Source organism: Balearica regulorum, chromosome 1 (assembly GCF_011004875.1).
Source record: "Balearica regulorum gibbericeps isolate bBalReg1 chromosome 1, bBalReg1.pri, whole genome shotgun sequence".
Taxonomy (NCBI): Eukaryota; Metazoa; Chordata; class Aves; order Gruiformes; family Gruidae; genus Balearica; species Balearica regulorum.
The window spans coordinates 155,030,632-155,051,788 of record NC_046184.1 but is presented as its reverse complement, the minus strand read 5'-3'; the positions used below and the strand labels follow the sequence as shown (position 1 = coordinate 155,051,788).

General features: G+C 39.9%; 2 protein-coding genes across 6 annotated transcripts; one reads left to right on the top strand and one right to left on the bottom strand.

Annotated features, from left to right (window-relative positions):
• Positions 1–7,999: 7,999 nt before the first annotated feature.
• On the bottom strand, positions 8,000–12,626 carry LIG4 (DNA ligase 4). Of its 3 annotated transcripts, none has more exons than XM_075740395.1 (2): positions 12,510–12,626; positions 8,000–11,590 (listed from the first exon to the last, which is right to left on the bottom strand). In XM_075740395.1, the coding sequence occupies exon 2, from the start codon at positions 11,572–11,574 to the stop codon at positions 8,839–8,841; it is 2,736 nt and encodes a 911-aa protein (XP_075596510.1). In that variant the 5' UTR covers positions 11,575–11,590; positions 12,510–12,626; the 3' UTR covers positions 8,000–8,838. The 3 variants fall into 3 exon arrangements, with proteins under 3 accessions (XP_075596510.1, XP_075596501.1, XP_075596495.1); XM_075740386.1 differs by lacking the exon at positions 12,510–12,626 and adding an exon at positions 12,270–12,416; XM_075740380.1 differs by lacking the exon at positions 12,510–12,626 and adding an exon at positions 12,264–12,337 and having other exon boundaries at positions 8,000–11,582.
• ABHD13 (abhydrolase domain containing 13) lies at positions 12,506–20,609 on the top strand. 3 transcript variants are annotated; one of them, XM_075740413.1, is made up of 3 exons: positions 12,506–12,641; positions 14,359–14,390; positions 19,277–20,609. In XM_075740413.1, the coding sequence occupies exon 3, from the start codon at positions 19,312–19,314 to the stop codon at positions 20,323–20,325; it is 1,014 nt and encodes a 337-aa protein (XP_075596528.1). In that variant the 5' UTR covers positions 12,506–12,641; positions 14,359–14,390; positions 19,277–19,311; the 3' UTR covers positions 20,326–20,609. The 3 variants fall into 3 exon arrangements, with proteins under 3 accessions (XP_075596528.1, XP_075596523.1, XP_075596538.1); XM_075740408.1 differs by having other exon boundaries at positions 12,513–12,641; positions 14,355–14,390; XM_075740423.1 differs by lacking the exon at positions 14,359–14,390 and having other exon boundaries at positions 12,537–12,641.
• The last annotated feature ends 548 nt before the right edge of the window (positions 20,610–21,157 follow it).

Sequence of the window (21,157 nt, the reverse complement as noted above, 5' to 3'; positions counted from 1 at the left end):
ATAAAATTTTATGCTTTGGGTTTTGGTGGGTTTTTTTGGGGAGGTGTGGTTTTTTTGGCTGTAGACTCATTAGTTTATTATCAGTTTTACAGTACAGGATTACATAAATTATATAGTTTTCCTCCAGCTTAACATGTAGCTGTCAAAATCACACTGATAAGAGTGTTAGCTATACTAATACCTGTTGTACTGCAAATGAAAAAAAAAAATTATTAAGTTTGCAATGTATAATACGTCACCATTTGACAGCTTGCCCATTCACAAGACACCAGAAATCAGACTGGGAACTTCAGTTCAGACCTAATTCACAGAATCACAGCATAATCAAGGCTGGATGACACCTCTGGAGATCATCTAGTGTAATACCTCTGCTCTTGAAGGGCCAGATAGAGCAGGTTGTTCAGGACTGTATCCAGTTAGGCTTTGAATGTCTGCAAGGATGGAGACTCCACAACCTCTCTGGGCAACCTGTTCCTGTGTTTGACCACCCTCACAGTTTAAGGAATTGTTTTCATAGTTTTAAACAAAATTTGCCCTATTTCATTTTGTGCCCATTGCCTCTTATCCTATACCCGGGCCGCTAATGACAACTCTCCGAGTCTGGCAGTTAAACCAGTTTGCAGTCCACCTCCCTGTCCACTTATCTAGCCCATACTTCATTAGCTGTCTATGAGAATATTACAGAAGACAGTGTCAAAAGCCTTCCTAAAGTTGAGAAAAACAACATCTAGTGCTCTCCCCTTGTCCACCAAACTAGTCTTACACTACAACAAACCACATAACACTACACAAATTTAAAAAAATTAAATCAGAACCACAAGTGCTTCTATCAAAAAAACCCCTTTGTATCTAAATGTATCCCAAAAGTTTAATTTTACGACAAGTGATAGTAATATCATAGTTAACCTTTTCTGACTAGTATGACTCCACATAGAACCGGACAATGTAAATTGGTTTTATTCTGAGAAGGATTGAGGACAAGAGTGTGGAATACACAATCCCTCACACCATATGCAATCATTTTGTGTGTAACAACCCTTCTTCTTTCCCTGGTATCTTATTTCTGGTCACTTCCTCTTGAGATTTGAAAGTCCTGAAAACTGTATTTTACTTTGTGTATGATGCACGACACAGCAGAAAACTGAACTCTGTTTTCATAGTTTTTTATAGTTCCTCTATCTGCAGCATTAACAGAATGAATTGAAATGTATTTTGCAACTAACATGGTGACAAATACGCATGTTGAAATATTCTTCTTATGTCAGTTTTCAAATACATGCTTAGGCATTCTACTCTTTCTACGTTTCTTTGTAAGAAAAAATGAAGAACTTTAATGCTTGCAGTTTGAATTTGAAATTGTCTCTTATATGTCCTTTCAAAATAATCTTCCCCAAAATTACAAAGAAAGGAAAAGCTACAGCTGTTGAAAACATCCCAATAAAATGCTAAATATATTTTATCTAAAAGAAACTAGTTTCAAGACAGATGCCTTTCAATTACCTTACTTCTAGAAAATAACATGGAGAAACATTTTAATTATACATACAAGCTCCACCTTCACTGTTAGGTTTGTATAATAATTCAAACTTATAGACTGTTCCCTCATTCCTATTCACTCATAGCAAAAAGTAGTACAGTAAAATTTTATAGGCCCATCTACTGTTTTGTGGTACAACAGCTGTTACCAGCTGGAGATGCTTCATGCTTGGTTGAAGTGACTATGTTAAAAGGCATTTCCCTAGTCACCTTCAAACAAACATTTTTATAACTTAAGACCTTCTTTTGAAGGAATTCAGACAAAATTTTGTATGGATTGCAAAGATTGAGAGACTTGTTTGGTTGTTTTTTTTTTTTAACGGAAAGACTGAAACTGAATATTATAGAAAATACTGTGTCAACTTCACTAGCAAACTAAAAAGCCTTTTAAAATCTGTGAACAAATCATTAAATCAGGACACCATAAAGAGAATAATGCACCTTACCTGTCATTTACCATAGCTGACAGAGATTTGGACTGATTTCTTTTCATCTGAATAAGTAGACCTTCTGCTTTTCAGATATCCACACAGACTCTTTCAAAACATACAGATGTACTATTTCAGGGAAAGAGTAACTGGAAATTGAGCAACAGAGTACACATAGTTTTTAAGTGTTTCACAAACAGACGTACTATGGTAAAAATTTATAAGATTTCCACAATTTTTTAATTCAGTCCTGGAAAGAAGTTCACATCCCAACTAAATATCAGATGAATATCAGAGGGGACAAGGAAAGGGGCTTCTGTGAGGGGTGAGGATTTCCCTAAAGAAGAAAGGCAGGGATTCTGGGTTTCTTTCGTTCAACTCCCTGTAGTATCAAAAGATGGAAGTGGGCTGCTCCACACGGGGAAGCATGCTGGGAGGCAAGAGGACAGCAAGGTGAGCACGAGACAGTGTCTTCACCAACTAACAGCACAGTCCCACCATACAAGTCCAGCCCCAGAAGATGAGCAAAGCAGGCCCTGTGATGGTAAACTTGGTCAGCTAGGTAAGCCCATAGTGATGAAGTAGGTCCAACGTCAAGCCAAGAAGTCAAGTCCAAGGTGAGGAGTGGGATCAGCTAGGTACATGGCCAAGCACAGCTGCAAGATAGCTATGGTGAGGACTAAGACCAGGGGCCTGAACTTAAACACAACTTCCAAGCTGATGGAAGGAGGTCCTTAGCAAGGGTTGTCACAACTCTTTTTGCACACAGCAATTTTCACAACTGTCCGAGCAAGGTAACACAGCTACACCACCGAAGAGCTGGCCTTGAGCACAGGCAGTCATACCCCAGGAGGAGGTGGGTGCACTGAGGGCTCTGACAGCTCCTTCCCATCTCTGAATTTCTCATACACTAGATATCCTACTCATGTGTGTGGTTGAAATAGTTTTCCTTGGAAGTTATAATTGTTGGTGTATGCCAACTATCAAAATAAATTGATGATATAATTTAGCTAGACAGGTTAAATATCCTGTTCTTCAAAAACAAAGAAAATCTAAATTAACTAAAAGGGGATGGTTTTCATTAACTGTTTAAATAATAACGATTTTTCATTATATTTTATGCAAAACACTATTTATAGTCTCCTTCCTAATTAAAGGATTCATTTAACTAGTTACTGATCATTTCATGCAGTATGTATAAAGACCACTGCATGTGAAAATAGATAGTGTCTCCTGTCAACTCATTGCAGCTTCCTGCCTATTCTTTCCTCAGCAATTTATCTTTCTAAAAGCAGGAGGGAAATGGAATTTGGTTCTGATACTCACTGCACTAACAATAAATTAGAGTCACATAAAGAGACTCAGAGCTACCATAATACTACAGCTAAGTTGTAGCAAAAAGAGAGGGAAGCAGCTTTTTTTTTGTCCATGCAATTGAGCTTCCCCAGTATTACTACTTACAGTATTTTAAATGTGAAAATGCTAGGATAATACATCTTCAACACACAGTCAGCAGGCTGCACTCTATTGTATGTGCACAGTTACCTTCAGTATTATTAGCTTTCAGGACTTCAAAGGATAATTAAACAGTTAATAGGATGCTATTTTGCAAGACTCTCTATTTTAAATCCTATCTTGCAGATGCAAGAAAAAGATCTTTTTAAGCCCTTAAAATAGCAAGAATGTCAATTGGTTATTTTCAGTGTACAGGCACAAACAGAGGAAATGTGAAATAAAGGAAGAGGGCTGATTAAAGTTGTGCTGATGTGCAAACACCTAACAACTAGCCAAGGCTCTCTTGCTCTCCCATGAGTGCACAAACTACTCACTTTCTAGAAAGCAACCCTACTTCTCTCCACCCCAGTGAATAATTTTTCTTCATATGTTCAGGTTTCAGCTTATCATATACTAGTCTTTTGCTTAACAAGGCAGGCACATTGCGAGTGGAATTAAAAAATTCAGTAAGTTATCCTAGGAATAAATAGCCCTTGCCAATACTGTATTCCAATGCCTTTTGAATGCCAACTACCTATGATTTTGGCTTCTTACATTTTCATATAATGACAGCAGAGGCAACACGTGTGAGGTGGGAGCATCCTCTAGTGCCTTGCAACAGCCATATTTTCATTCATTGTCATATAAAAAGGGTATAAAAGAGCAATAACAGCACTTGGCACTTGCTTTATACCCAGCATAAATGCCTACAACATTAGAAAGTCATAGTCTTTCATTTTACATCATTAGATGTGAAACTTAGGAGTATATTCTAATGTATGAAAACATCTGAGACTTCACTAGCTCTGTATGGTCAATACATGCTGTTTCCACTGACAAATCAGAGAAATCATATGAAGAAATAAAAAAAATACTGCTCCCTGGCAAGATTTGTCATACTTTGTGCAAGCTGCCCACAGGCTTGTTCCAAAATGGCACTACATCGGTTTGAGTACATGCCTTTCAGAGTAGAAAGCAGTTAAATGTTAACCTATTTTATTAAATTGTTTAATAAACAAAGTGAAGGGGAACCTTCTCCCAGGGACTGTTTATTGGCTGTGCAGAACTGCCTTTGTAACTAGCCAAGAAATCAGATCATGATTCACCAACGTACGGTTGCAGACAGGATGGGTACCTACCAGATGTTCTGCTTACAGCAGGTCCTGAAAATTGCACTCTTCTTTCTCCATCACCGGCAGCATTTTTGAAAAGTGCCAGTTAAAAGCCAGTGAATAGGAACAATATCAAACTTTTCTCTATTTCCCCCAAACCTCAAGGTCTACAGTCCCTTTTTCTCTTCTTTCTTTCTCCACTTCTTCAGGAATATCATCTTAAAATAAACTTAAAACTTTAAATTACAATGCAAATTGGAATGCTTGCTCTCAAGCCCAATGACTATTTAAAAAATAAATAAATAAAAATGAGCTTTACACAAAATGTAAATAAGCTAATAAATCTTCACCTACAAACCCCCTATTTTCAAAGACCTAAATGTAATTAAGAAAATGGGAGTATTTATTGCAGTAAAAAAATACAATAGGCTGATGTTTTGTAATCAGAAGAGCTCCTCCAGAAATTCAAACAGCAGGCTAATGTTCCAGCATTTTGACTCCAGTCTTTCCTCTTTATTGAACACTATTTTTAAGGATTATGATTACCTAATAATAAAAGCTAGTTTTATATGTCAAAACTTTTTAAATTATTATTAGACCAAACAAAATAGATAAAAGGCATTTTTTTTGTACACAGACACTCTGTTGATCCACGTCAGCTCTTACTGCTACCTACAATCTTGTCTTATACTCATCCTTAGATGCTTGAAGTTCTCTGCATACTCCTTAATTAATTTGACTTTTTAAGAAAATCTTTTGTGTCTGGACAACATATTCTTACTTTTTGAATCATTTCCAGCTTTCATTTGTCCCTTCAGTACAAATCAGAATTTCCTAAGCATAGTCACAAACTTCTTCCCTACCTTTCGGATTTTCCTGTCACTAAAGTTCTTCCACAAGAATGCCTTTGCTTAGAGGATCCATGGATTCTCCTCATCCCTGGCTTATATTCTAGATACACACTTTAAGGGTCCAGTTTCATCCACAGATCCATGCAGTCCATCCACCTAAGTCACTATGTAAAAGAAATATCTCAAAAGAAAACCTGACCTGCAATGCCTGTATTTTTGCAGTATAGTAGCAAGATTCCCCTTTTACACTGATATACAAAGTACAGCATTTCTTATTCAACGCTTTAAAGTAAATGTAAACTTGCAAAACAGTACCCAAAAGGACAAATACACGCCATCTGCGTTGCTTGACAATACCCAGTATGCTAATTACCATGCCTGTATTGGGTTTGTGTGGCAAGGTTTTGGTAGCAGGAGGGCTAACAGGGGTGGCTTCTGTGAGAAGCTGCTAGAAGCTTCCCCCATGTCTGACAGAGGCAATGCCAGCTGGCTCCAAGATGGACCCACTGCTGGCCAAGGCCGAGCCCATCAGTGATGGTGGTAGCACCTCTGGGGTAATGTATTTAAGAAGGAAAAAAACAACCTAGGGAGAGCTTTTGCAGCCAGAGAGAGGAGCGAGATGTGAGAAACTTTGCAGACACCAAGGTTGGGGTAGAAGGAGGGGCAGGAGGTGCTCCAGGCACTGGAGCAGAGATCCCCCTGCAGCCTGTGGTGAAGACCATGGTGAAGCAGGCTGTCCCCCTGCAGCCCATGGAGGAAGGATGAGGGGGTGTAGAGATTCCACCTGCAGCCCATGGAGGACCCCACGCCGGAGCAGGTGGAGACACCTGAAGGAGGCTGTGACCCCATGGGAAGCCCACACTGGAGCAAGCTCCTGGCAGGACCTGTGGATCCGTGGAGAGAGGAGCCCACACCAGAGCAGGTTTGCTGGCAGGACTTGTGACCCCATGGGGGACCCACGCTGGAGCAGTCTGCTCCTGAAGGTCTGCACCCCATGGAAGGGACACACGCTGGAGCAGTTGGTGAAGAACTACAGCCCATGGGAAGGACTCATGTTGGAGAATTTCGTGAAGGACTGTCTCCCATGAGAGACACCTCACTGGAGCAGGGGCAGAGTGTGAGGAGTCCTCCCCCTGAGGAGGAAGGAGCAGCAGAGACAACTTGTGATGAACTGACCACAACCCCCATTCCCCGTCCCCCTGTGCTGCTGGGGGGAGGAAGTAGAAATCAGGAGTGAAGTTGAGCCCGGGAAGATGGGAAGGGATGGAGGGGAGGTGCTTTTGGATTTGGTTTTATTTCTTATTGCTCTACTCTGTTTTTCTTGGTAATAAATTAGATGAATTTTTCTCTGAGTTCAGTCTCTTTTGCCCTTGACAATAATTGGTGAGTGATCTCTCCCGGTCCTTATCTCGACCCACAAGCCTCTCATTATACGTTCTCTCCCCTGTCTAGTTAAGGAGGAGAGCAACAAAGCAGCTCTGGTGGGCACCTGGCCTCCAGCCAGGGTCAACCCACCACACATACCACATACAAATATGCATGGTTAACAATTAATTTCTGGAACTGAGGCAAAATACAAACTAAAACAAGCTAAACATGCATACTGCATCTGCAAGGTGAGGGTTTATTTGTGAAAAAGTAAACCTTCAATTTAAATACATATAAAAATAAATCTTCAGTATACTGTGTACTGAGGAGTCAGTAAAAAGAACAATTTTGCTGGTAAGTTACTAGTTCTTGATTCCCCAGCCTTGCATAGCTTTGAGAGAACAAAAAGACAACCTGGAATTAATACTTTTTAACTGTATCTCTGCAAATAACATTTAGATCTCAAAGCGAGATATCTGACGTCTCAACAGTCAGCTGTAATTCATATTTGCCTTTTTTTCCTCTCTTAACTTTCCTAAACAGGATCTCCTAAAATATGTATTTTCCTAAAACCCATTTAATAGAAATCTGTGTGGATATGAAGACAAACAGTCTTTTAATTTTTCCTTTTATAAATCAGAATATACAACCATTACATAGAAGGCGGCAAATAAGTTAAACCTGAAGTATTACATTTCACATATACCAATTTTCTACTTGAATTACTAGAGGAAAAATAACACCCTGCCTTTCAGTATATACTATTTCATGTATACAAAAAATATCCTGCTTTTTACCAATTTATACGGTGGCTTAAGTGGTTATTACATTTTTATGTATCTAGCATATTTTGAATTAGGAAGCTCCCAATGCTTACGCTAACTGTAAGAGATAAAAATAAACTTACTTCCCTTTAGCCTTTCCTATAACATTCCCCAATTCTTTTTACAGTAAATCTTTATATGAACACGACTAGAAAAAGTACAGAAGAAACAGGTCAGCCAAAAACTGGTTCTGTACAATCAGCCCAACAGCAGTTCTGTTTGATACCAGTATCGACAAAACAAGGCCTGAACCTTTCTCCCATCAGAGTTAACGCATAAATTATCTAATAGAGTAGAATCAGAAACTGTTTCATGTTTTTCCAAGAGTTATCTCTCTCTTTAAAAACAAAAAAAAACCAAAAAAAACCAACCACAAACATACCAGGCAGACTTTAAAAGTATATTTTATTTAGTAATTAAAAAAAAAAAAAGTTGAACTGGATGTTTGGAAATTAATCTTACATTACTGAAATAGCTTATGAAACATTTTTTGAAAGGTAAAACTGATGGTGAAGTGTAAATCTTAGCTCTATTGCACTTCACGGTTTAACTGTAATGAGCACAGGAGGTCATTACAGTTTTTAAGTAATTGAATTTCACAAATATATTGGTCATTATTAATTTATTAGCACCTCAAGAAGTTTAGGTTCTATTTTTACAATGGTTATTTGTACAAATAATGCAATATGCTAAAATCAAAGTGCTACTGAGGTTGTGTGGGCTCTGCTAAAACCAATGTAAATAAATTAAAATAGTTCAGACAAGGCTTATAAATTACTGAACTCTGTAGCATAAGGAATATACACAAAACAATTCTACAAAAACATGAATATGATTGTACCTTGATAAATAAACAATATGTTAAAGAGCAGAATCTCCATAAAATAGTAAATTATTGTCTCCATTTTGAACAATGGAGGCAAGCACTGTTAACAGCTAGAAATCCCTTATGTAAAATATTAGATCTCTCCTGAGACCTGTTTGTGAAGTAAAAGACATACATTATTTATTTGGTGGTGGTTTTTTTCTCCTCCAACATCGCTGAGCATCCTCTTGCTTCCACAACAGTATAATTAAAAGCCTTCCTCTAATTTCAAGAATACAGTGTTATTCTTTAGCCTGAGACAGCTTTAAACAAACACGAAAACACACAAAAAAATTAAGGCAACCTCATAATATCAATCATGCCAACAATAATGCTTTTGCTCCAAGCTTAAAAACTACTTTAAATTAAGTACTGATTTTCATTCTTTAGGACTCCTTCCTCCACTGACTCCGTTACCCACAGCTCAGATACAATTTTAAATTTTTTCCCAAATGTTCTCCTGAGGGTTTTCATCTCTTTTACTCGGGAATGATCTTCTCCTATAACAACATGGGAGATGCCCTCTTCAAGATGAGAGACTACTTTTGCACCATAAAAACGGAGCTCCAAAGCTCTAATGGATAGTGTTCCATGGATTTTGGTTCTGGGCTCATTAACAGCAGCATAACAGTCTACATAAATAGTGTTTCCTCTGAAAATACTGAACTGACAACTGTTCCATGAGTAACGATCTTCTAACTCTGCAATCATGTCCAAGGGCATCGCCTTATTGTCTTTCATTCTTGAGAACACTTCCTTGAGTTGTGCAACATCCGTGTCTACTGTGTAGCTGTCTCCATAACAATCATACTCACGAGCAAAATGTTCCCTTGTGTCAGGGGACATGTGAATCATAAAGGCTGGCTGCCAAGGCACCAGCATTTTGGTTTGAAAACACTGAAGGAGCCACTCTGCCCTCACCACATCATATTTGTTGGAAGCAATGATGTTTTTTACTCTGACGTTCTCAGCTCCTACAATGACACAGTAAGTCTCAGGCCCTGGGTTCTGTACCACGCTGCCACCACATTCGGCTATTCTGCTTTCCAGTTCTGACTTTGAGTATTTGCTGGTTCCTGTCATAACACAAAACTCAACATCTTCAAATACATTTGAAACCTTGTTTACATTAGAAAGATCAGGAGCTTTAAATTGCTCAGCTATTCCAATTATCTTCTTCACCTTTGGTACAGTTTTCCTTTTTTTCTCTTGTGGCTCATCATACTCATCTATATGAAGGTGCTTAGATGCCAGCTTCCCTTCTGCTTTGCTTCTGAGATCTTCTAACATGTCCAAAGTCATGCACTCGTACCATTCTTTGTCCTCTCTTATCTTCTCAATTCGGGGGAATCTCAAAGTACAGTCAGTTTTGTACATGTCACTGTCAACAATCTCGGCTGCCTTGATCTGAACGATGACAGAGTTGCAAGGTTCAATGTACATTTCAGGTTTCTCAGTTCCACACAAAATGTTACAGGGAGGCTCCTTCCTATGGTAGGGCTTCCAGTGTTTAGCCAGTTTCAAACCTAAATCGTACAGTTCCTTCATAGTATAGCCAGAGCCAACACGACAAATGGAGTGAAAAACGGTAGGTTTTTCATTTGGAGGGGGCGTCTCCGCAATAGCGCACAGAAAATGAGACATCATTCCACCACGTGAGCCCTTTCCCCAGTAACCACCAACAATTAAAAGGTCCAGTTCATCCATCAGCCCACTGACGTATTCTGGCTTGATTTTTAACCAGCCTTCCCCACGTTTGTCAGGCTTATAGGTGGACATGGGATCTTTCACCATAATCCCTTCTTCTCTGTTATCTATTGCTTCATTTAAAGCATCAATTACTTCTTTTCTCGTTCTAGCATTTTTTTTATGTACAACATGTATCCTGCCCGTTATCGGGGTAAATACGCTACTTAAGATTTCGTATCTTTTGCTTAGCACCTCGTGACCCAGCTTCCGATCGTTAACCATCAATACATCAAACACACAGAAGCAGGTCTGCAGATCAGAGTCCTCCACCATTCTTTTTATGTCAAACTTGTTTCCTTTTTGCATAAAGGTTTGTGTCTCAGGATTGTAAGCCATCATTTCACCATCAAGAATGCAATTTTGTATATTGCTCTTAAATACATTATGAATAAATGGCGTTAAGGAACCATCAAGGGGGGAAGCACCAAACTGCTGAGTATAGTCAAACCCATTTCGGGAAAAATATTTATATACATCTCCATCTTTGTGCATCTGCATGCGTTCACCATCCAGCTTAGTTTCTATGTAGAATATCTGGTTATTCATTTGTTTCTCAATTTGCTGGATATCAGCGATAGCAGCAAGCATTGGTTTAAAGGCAGAAAACAACATAATAGAAACATCACTAAGTGAGATAGAGGGATCATGCAGTTGCCTGCAAACTTTTTCCAAATCAGTTGTGACATTGTGTAATTCAGCAGCATCAGGATGAAAAATGGAAAATATAGTTTGTTGACTAACACCAAGCTTTAGATCCTTTATAATCATCCGGATGAGCCATTTTTGTTCCAGTGCTGTGCTCTGGGTAATTAACTGAAGAAGACTTTTCTTTAACAGACCCTTGTTTTTAGCAGCATTATTATTAGCTATTGCATCTAAGTGTTCATTGACTTGTTCTATTGTCAGTCTGCCTTGTTTTGGGCTCCTAGGTTTTAACACAAAGTACGCAATCATTGCAAAATCTCCAGCATCTCCACGTGAGCCAGCAGGTGTTCTGTAATTTAAAAGCTTTGCAGCATCTTTTCCATCTTTTGGTAAATTAAGCAGTTCAATATACAGCTTTGCAAGCATAGTTTCTTTAATTCCATATGCCATCCTTTCTCTTTCCAACTGTGGAAGAATAAGTCGCATAGCTGGATAAAAAGAATCTGTGACGTTGTTCTCTTTTTGATGAAGAGCATCATGGAATTTTCTCCAGGAATCCAGAAAATCCTTGAAATACTTGGTTTTCTCTGGACGAGATTTACACGTCTGTATTCGCTCCAGAGTAGAACACAGATCTGCAAAAGGCACGTGAGAGGCCACCGTTTTTTTAGGAGAAGGCTGCAAAACAGGTGCGGAAGCCATCAGAGTCCGTTTTTCACTAAGAACAAAAAAAAGTATATATTTGTAGAGAAAGAAAATGCCACCAGGCTATTCTGTCTCAAAAAAAAAAAAAAAAAAAAAAGTAGGATTTACTGATTTTCTCATTTTTCTAATTTGGATGTAACCATTATCTTTACTTAAGGGTGACCAGCTGGTACCACCGTCCTTAGTTGTGGGTGAAACTCGGGACCCAGGCTGTGACGGTCTAACAGAGGTCTCACCCAGGCGAGAGGACCAGAAGGCCGGAGAAGGCACCGCGCCCCCCTCCCGCTGCTGCGCAGGCGGGAGCTTTCACTGCTCGGAGCGCCATTTCCCCCGCCACCCGCCCCCGGAGCACAGCCCGTCCCCGACGCCAGCCCACCCTCGGCCCGCTCCTCCCGCCTGAGCGGACCCGCCGGGCCCCTCCACGGGCAGCGCCGCGGGAGCGGGGTCCTGCGAGGGCGGGGGCGGCTCTCGGTGGGGTCCCGGTGCCCCTCCCGCGGGCAAGCTCCACACACACACCCCCGCCCCGCACCACACCGCTACGGCGTTGCCATAGACACGGGGCGGGGGGAACGGACACCGCCCAGGGGCCACCTTCCGCACCGGCCGCCCCCTCGCCAGAGCGGACCAGCGGGAAGATGGGGGGGGGAGCGGACGGGACGGTGGAGCATCGACCAGCCCCAGAGGAGACTTACGCGGAGCCGGGGGTACCCGCGGAGACCGGGTCACACCGACCGCCCTCCGACCCGGAAGGAGAGGAGCGCCCCGTTGACGCCGCGGCCCGTGCTCCTCCCCCGGGCGCGGTAGTTACGGCCGCGCGAGGAGGCCCCGGCTGCCACGGCGGCACTTGCGCAGCTACCGGCGCGGCGAGGAAGCGTTGGCGGAGCCTAAAGCGGGGGAGGCGGGGAGAAAAAGGAGAGCGGACGGGCACTGACTCGGAAGCGGAAGCAGCGGCTGGAGTGATTTCCTGTCGGAAGGAGCGGTTGTTGAAGTTGCGCGCTGGGGTCTGCGCTGGCCTGAGGCACCGCCGGCGGCAGCTGCCGCGGCCGGGCGGGAGGATGCGGCGGGTGGGTCTCGCCTCGCCTCGGGCCGGCCCCGCCCTGCGGGGAGGGAGCTGGGGTGGGGGTAGGTGGCGGGCCCGTCCCATCCTGTTCCTGCAAGGCCGCGACGGGGCGGGTGGGTGCTGGGGCGCGTCTGCGGGGGCGAAAGCGGCGTGTGGGAGCGGAGCGGAGCGGGCCGGGGGGGCGGCCGGCAGATTTGGTTTTGGTGCGCTGTTTGGGGTCTCGCCGTGACTAAATGCGGTTCTTTCCTGGGCGGCAGTGGCTGGCAGGCGGGGTGCTGCTCCCTGGCTGTGCGTGGCTCCTGTGCCTGGCTCTCGGGACGTCTCTCCCGAGGGACTGCCGCGTTGGCAGCGGCGTTAAAAATTCCTTCGGGTGCTTTTCTGGGAAGCCCTGGGAGAGCTTTTGCTTCTTCGCAACAAGATCATGCTCTGGTGTTTCATTTGTCTCTGCTGCCATATGGAATGAGGATACTTGTAGATGATGGGGCAGATGATGATAACTTTAATATTGCTTAATGTGCTAAGTGAATGTATTGAAAAGGCTGAGCAGGATGGGTTTTTTTAGGTAAGAATGAAAATAATTTAACGTGCTTGAAAACTAATATATTTTAGGAGCCCACGCTCATTAGAAAGCTAAGGCTCTAATGTGATAACCATCCGTGGTTTGTTGTTGTTTTGGGTTTTTTTACATAGTACAGTCATAGTTCAAGACATGCTTGTGAGGTTCATTAAGATTTGACGGTTGGAGGGGGAAGTATAATGAGAGTTAAGGGGAAAACCCTTCCAATTATGATTATGTACCACTTGATGCAGAGTTGTTTGAAATAAATAGAAGTGGCTCACTGATTTTAAAAGCCAGAGCCCTTAAGCGTTGATGACAGTTGTTCTTACTCTGCTTTTTTCTTGTTTAGCAGTAGCTACTTTGCTGGTTTAACTGGTTTTTGGTTGATTTTTTTAATGAGAGTCTCTGTAAGATTTCAGTATGAAGTGTGTTTTTCCTGTCCTTACTAAACTTGTAAGTTTTCTTCCAGACTAGTTCCCACTCTGAAGCTAAATTTTTACAGTTGAGGACTTAATATTTCTACTTACAGAAGTCATCTGAATAAATCTGAGTAAATGTAAAGCTTGTGTATATCTTTTCTGTATCTGGAGGAGGTGGAGTGTAGGGGAAGAAAGTGCAGTAGAAAGAAACAGATTTCTTCAGATACTCCTTGGTGCTAAGAAATACCTGTTTGTTTTGAAACTGTGAAATCTGAAGGATTGCAGTGAGTGTCAAAACTAACTTTTTTTAAAAAAATTCTTTAATGAGGAAGCAGCCATTAAATGCCTTAATGCTCTTCTCAGTACTAACTTTAAAGCTGCTCATACACCAGAAGTTAGCTTTAAGGAGGCAATGTAAATCTCTCATAACTTTGTTGTTATGCATTATGTATGTTTTATACTGTGTGTTGTATGTATAGTCCAGAACATTTCAACATGATTTGTGGACTTCATTATAACATGTTGGTTTTGAAGTTTATCAGATGTTTCAAACGAGCTGAGCTTGATAGGAGGAGCATGAACATGATATGCACAGTTTCATCAGTAAAGCAGATGTAACTTCTAGGGGTATTGGCTGTTAGTACTTAATTTTCTTTCAAGTAGTTGAAGACAAACAGTAATTATGTGTGTAACTCAAAAGCAACTTTACTCAAAGTTCATAAATGGAATTGTCTTTCAGGCAGAGATGAAGCCTGGGAAATCATCACATCCAAAGGTAAATGTTTTATAATGTGATTAGTGTATGAAAATAGCACTTTCTAATACTAAAAATGTAGACAAAGGCAAAAAGTACAACAGAATTTGTGGCACATACAAGAGTAATTTAAATTTTCGTTCAAAATTGGTGAAAAATTGTTCCTAAGTACTTTAAGTATGCACTTGAGTTTTTATGATCTTCAGTTGATAATGACATTAACCCTTTAAGAATAGCATTAGAGTATGGCAGAATATTATTAAAATATCTTGGTCATAAAAATTCTGAGGAAAAGATAATAAAGTCTTTATTGTTATGAGTGATTTATATTTTCAGTAGTTACTTAATTATGGGACTTGTAACTCATCTGATAGAACTTAGAGGTCTGCAATAATTCCTGGACTGTGGATTCAGCAGTGGAGATGTATAGATACAGATGTGTGTGTGCGTATCTACATCTGTGTATATCCCTGTCACATAACATTGAAACTCATCGCTCCCAAATTTCATTTTGGTTTTGAGAGGTTATACAGTTCTGTGGCTGTGTAAACTGAATCGGTCTTTGATGGCCTTTGAGCTAGAGGCTCAGCAGCAGTCTGGCTAAGTCTTACTTTCATTAGGTCTGAACACTGAATCGGGCCGCATTGCTGTTTTCCTGTGTTACTGGTTTCCACGATGGAACTTGGTATTTCGATATTGTCTTCTACTTCTCGCTTAAGTTTGCAAGCATCATCAAAAAAAGCATTTGTAGGAACCACCAGCATTCACAAAGGGTAACCTTTCTAATGCAGCATTATTAGAGGGACAGCAGGAAATGTGAAGCAGATAGATGCTAGAGGAAAGGCCTCTGATCATATTTGTGACTAAGAAAACATCATTGAGGAGAATGCAGAGGGACTGAGTTTATATAGTCTAATAAATGCTAAGAAACATTGAACTAGAAGTAAAGAATTTAAGTTACACAATTCTTAACAGGAAGGGAGATTAGGAAATATTTTCTAGTAGTAAGAGTACCTAAGAACAAGGGCAGCTTATATAGAAGTTTCCATTAATATAAGAGTTACCTAGGAAAACAGCTACCAGATGAAAAACTGTATGAATCTACTCTAGATGATTGTATACTTGTCACAACCATTGACTTTCATGACAACTTTAAAGAACAAAAAATCTCCCTTATGCTTGTTTTTATAGCCTCTAACTTAGTTTAAATAATCAGCGCTTATAAAATACTGTTACTGTGTATGCTGTGAAATGGGATGTGACTTCTTGTTATAGGAAAACCTTGTCATTGGTGAAGTTACAACAATTACTTGAAAAATACTGCTGCAATATGATGTTCCTACAAAAAAAGTGTAGAGTATTTTTTAGTGAAGCAAGAATGATTTCCAAGGGGTTAATATTTTATCTAGGAGATTTGAAAAGGAAACCTGTAGAGAAACCCTGTTTCCCTGGCTGAAACAGAACTTCAGCTAACCTGCCACTGGCCAACTTGCTGACTTCCCTTGGTGCCAGTGTCTCCATCTGTAATACATGGATGATGTTTCATGCCATCTCTCTGTAGAGCTTGATACTTCTAACAGTAGAAGGCAACGTAAATAAGATAATCCTGTTAAATAGCCATTTAAAAAAAAAAAAAATAACTAGTTATACTTGCAGATGACAGAAATTGATTAAAAAGTTCTCTTTTAGAAGACATAGAGGTATATGCTTCTTGCCCTAACTGGGACATCAGGCAGTTATGGAGCAATTCCATTAGTGGTTCTAACAGTCTAGGAACAGAAGTAGTCTTGTCTAGAAAAAGAAGCAGGCTTGTTCAGATGGTGGGTCCACTCAGTTTCTCAGGTTGACCATCACAGACATCCAAGTCTAAATATATTGTCCCTTTCCTTCCCTATCCCCCTGTCCCTTTCCCTGATTATTGTGGCATCCTATTAGTCACAAAAATTAGAGATACAGGAGAATCACACACTCTTCATAATTCAGCATAGAGTTTTTGCATCGTAAATTGCTGTATTGTAAACTGTTTGAAAGGTTTATAACTTCCCATCCAGCACAACAATAATGGAAAATAAAGACCAAGAAGAGATTTTTTTTTTTTTTTGGTGCAGTCTTGCAGTATGCTAAGCAGTCTCAAATCTCATACACTCAGAAAGTGTTGAGGAACACCTTACCACTCACTGAAAAAATCACTATATTATCTTACTCTTTTTGATAAGTCCTTTAAGTGGGAATTTGGTTCTGCTTGTATCATCTTCTGCTGTTTAGGTCAAACAAGATAACATTTGGAAGGCTTGCTGCATTGGGCTCCATAGAAAGCATGGTTTGTAGCTTTATTGAGAATGAGCTTGTATTGACTTGGTTTAGAGTCTCTTTAGGCCTGTGTGCTTGTTTGAGAAACCATCATTTTCCTTTTTAGTGGTCTCTCAGTTGATATTGGAAGGAGGTAGGCAGGAACCTAGGAGAAACTTGTATCAGTTCTTTAGCTAACAAATCTTGCAGTAAGATGTGAAGTAAGAGATATGGTCTGATTTGAGCGTGGAAATAGATGGAACTAGAAGTTCATATAGTGGGAAAGAAAACTTATAAAGTCCTGCAGTTGTTCATTAGTGCAGAGTAGTCAGCTTTACTTAAATATGTAGATGAGTATGAAACGTTTGTGGCTGTGTAGTTTACCTTTCCTGCTAACTGCCGTATGTTGAGTTCTAGTTGTAGGATGCATTGGTTTTGCAACTGCAGTAGCAAAGGTTTTGTATATACCTCTCTCTATATATATATCTCAGAAGTAATCACATAGCAGCAGTATCTCCATAGTATAGCATTTTGATATTATCCTATTGAAATTAAAATAGAAGCACTGCACAAATGAAACTAACATGGCTTATAAAATCAGTTGTGAGTATCAGTCTTCAAATAGTAATCCTTAGTGTATATGGGATAGTCATCTGCAAAACTGAATCACCTTAAGTAAGGTTCTTATGACTTTGGTTTTTAGTAGTTTTTAATGATGGGTCTCTTACTCTTCTGTGAATGTCTTGTTGAGAAAGCATATTGGAGTCTCTTTCATTGTGTGAGAAAGTCAGCAAAATTTTAAATCGCATAGGTAAGGAGAGTGGTTTTAGTGTGTCATTATCAATGTTCTTATGGTCTTGAAATGTAACACAGCAAATGTTTGTCAACTTCTTCATGAAATTCTTATATAAAGTACCTACTTTGTGTCTTCTAATTCCTGTTAGTAATTCTTTACTAGAGAAATGGATCATGAGAATTAAATTTTCATATAGACAATATTTGTGCGTTCTTGGATGTGGATATTGAACATGAGCTCATAAATAATAACGAGTCAAAGTTGGGATAACTGCTGTCTAGACTACTTTGTATTTCACCAGTTTTACATATTTGGAGGAGATACAGTATATAAAAGCTTAATTTCACGTTGCCTTTGGTTAATATGTGAATCTTAAGATGTAACAGATTTTCTGATCTATATGTAATTCTCACATAAAATAATTAGAGATGGCAGGTTTTCGTGGTCATATTGGGTTATCATGTTTGTGGAGTGCAAAGGCGGTGACTGCAGAGGTCACCTTTTTATCCCTTGATCCTACCAAGACAGCCAGTGCAGTTGCAGCCCGCTCCAGTAGTATTAGGCCATACAGCTTGTTCTGGTGTGGGTCCTGTTACTTAATTGAATGCTTAGACGCGTCTCAGCTTTTCAGACTCCTTTGGAGTTAGTTCAGCTTCTTACAACCTCCTAAAATGATGTAGTGCAGTAACTTTGAGTGGGGCTAAACTATGTTTATTATCTCCTATATAACTTAGAGTATTCTTAAACAAGTGAGCTTGTGTTATCTCTTCCAGGCAGTATGGTTATTCAACTCAGTGGCAACTGAACGGTTACTCTAGTTCTCACATAGATTTGGCAGGTTTTGTTATTTCCATATTACACTTGAACCCAGCAGTGAATAATGTGAGAGATTCTGTGCATGCTGTGAGACATAGCTATCTCTTATGCTTGGAAAGAAGATTTAATCCATTGTCGTGAACATGACTCTCCTTCATTTTATGCTGTGTGTATGTCTTTGTCATGAGTCTGTTTTCATGTTTGGACTTTTCAGTAGTTGTGCTTTTCATTGATCAGAGAGTAATTTAGTTAGCTGACTGTTTTCAGTGGTCTTGTATGATGATACAGTCTTTCATTCAGCTGAAGATTTAATACGGATTACTGTCCTAATAGTGGAAAATGATCATTATAAATCAGAACCAATCCAAATATAGCAAAACAGCTGTCATAAATGTAACTACAATGCAGTATCTTACTATAGAGGAGTCTCTTCTGACTGGTTTACATGTTGCTCAGTGATCACAGTTGGTCAAGATTCTGAAAAACTGCTACTAAACTATGGCAGACCCTGTGTGCATTGTGAGCCTCCACTGGTTGCAGTGAAGTGCGTAGGCTTGTGGAATGCCTCTCTTGGCCTTAATCAGTAGCAGCTTAGAAATAAGGGCTATTTTTTTGTTTGTGTTCTCTGGATTCTAGAATTACTTACATGAGAAGCTTTGACAAACTGGTGATACAGTCTGTGTGGTTGTTCTGTTGGTCCGTAGGAAAGACTGAGGGAAAGCGTAAGTAAGTTGTTATGGTCCCAGTCAACCAATTTTTGAGTGCTACTGATGGACCTTGCCTGCTGAAATAATGTAAATGGGATTTTGAAGAGTTCTAAAGCCTTTTCCTTCTCTGTTTTACAGAGTTGAATGGTTTCCAACAAATCAAAGGGACTTTGCCACCAAGTTTGATGTTTATGCTTGAATGTATTGACTTGCCATTAATCTTCTGCAAGTATGTATGTTTGAATCGCTTCCTTTTTCTTTCCCCTATATTTATACGCATATGTTTGGGTTTTTTACAGGATTTACTTGGAGTAAAAGATCACTGACTTCTACAATGGAAAAGTCATGGATGCTTTGGACCTTTGTTAAAAGATGGCTACTAGCTTTGGCTTCCTGGTCTTGGAGTCTCTGCCGTATTTGTCTTTTACCCTTGATAGTAACTTTTCACTTGTACGGAGGCATTATACTACTTATATTAATATTTGTTTCAATAGCGGGTATATTATATAAATTCCAGGATGTGCTGCTTTACTTTCCTGAACAGCCCTCTTCATCACGCCTTTATGTTCCTATGCCTACTGGTATACCACATGAAAATATCTTCATCAAAACCAAAGATGGAGTTGTTCTCAATCTTATTCTGCTGAGATACACAGGGGACAATGCAGCGTATTCTCCAACCATCATTTACTTTCATGGGAATGCAGGCAACATTGGCCACAGGTTGCCAAATGCTTTGTTAATGCTGGTAAACCTGAAAGTAAACTTAATTCTCGTTGATTATAGAGGGTATGGTAAAAGTGAAGGAGAAGCAAGTGAAGAAGGTTTGTACTTAGATTCTGAGGCTGTGTTAGACTATGTGATGAGTCGGTCTGATCTTGATAAAACAAAAATTTTTCTTTTTGGCCGTTCCTTGGGGGGAGCAGTAGCTATTCACTTAGCTTCTGAAAATTCCCATAGGATTTCTGCCATCGTGGTGGAGAACACCTTTCTTAGCATCCCGTACATGGCCAGCACTTTGTTTTCTTTCTTTCCAATGAGATATCTTCCTTTATGGTGCTACAAAAATAAATTTCTGTCCTACAGAAAAATTGCTCAGTGCAGAATGCCTTCTCTCTTCATCTCTGGGTTGTCTGACCAGTTAATTCCACCAGTTATGATGAAGCAACTGTATGAATTATCCCCAGCTCGGACTAAGAGATTGGCGATCTTTCCTGATGGAACTCACAATGACACTTGGCAGTGCCAGGGTTATTTCACTGCACTTGAACAGTTCATCAAAGAAGTAATAAAGAGTCACTCCCCTGAAGAAATGGCGAAAACATCATCTAACATAACAATAATATAATTGATATTCTTCTTTGGGGTGGGGGGAGTACCTGCACTGTATCTTGATTTGTGAAAAGTGGTAAAAGAATGTCCATTTTTAAATGTATGTCATGTCTGTACTTGCCTAAAGAGTGAAATTAAACTTGGAAAGGTCTGATGCTTTATTAAGATATTCCAGATAACTTTTACATTTGCAGCATTGTAAATGAACCATTTTATGTCTTTCTCATACTTTTTTGGTATCTGTCCATATATTCCATTTGATATGTGCAATGGATGCTATTAAAAGAACTTGCTACAAAAGTAGTACAGAATGTGTTAGTTTAGAACAACGGGAAGCTCTTCAGTACTCACTGCTGAACGAGTGAGCTTTTTGGACAGTCATGGTTAGCACAATGATTTGTTGCTTTTCTCAGAGTTTTTTTAAAGTGTGCCATGCATGAGATTAGTGTTTTATTCCTTGAAATTTTATATTATGCAAGGTGGGAAGTCTTTAATGTGCTAAATAATATAAAATAACATTAATGGTAGAGTATACTTGCAGGTATACTATCCTGGGTTATTACTGTTTTTTATGGTTATGCATATGTATCTATTTCAAACTGCACCTGAAGAGGAAGAGACCCTTTCCCTGTTTTCATTTTACTATTTGTATTATAATAGTGCCCAGAAAGTTGTATGTGCCTAAACATAATGACTTCAGGATTTTGCCCAGGCAATTTCTTCATAGAAAATAGAAGTAACCTTCAAAAAGAGCAGCGTGATCTAAGCTCCTCACAGCCCAAGCTCTCCTCAGTGACATACAGGCAAACTATTTGTTGGTATTAGTCTGCTTGTGCATTTGAGGTGGG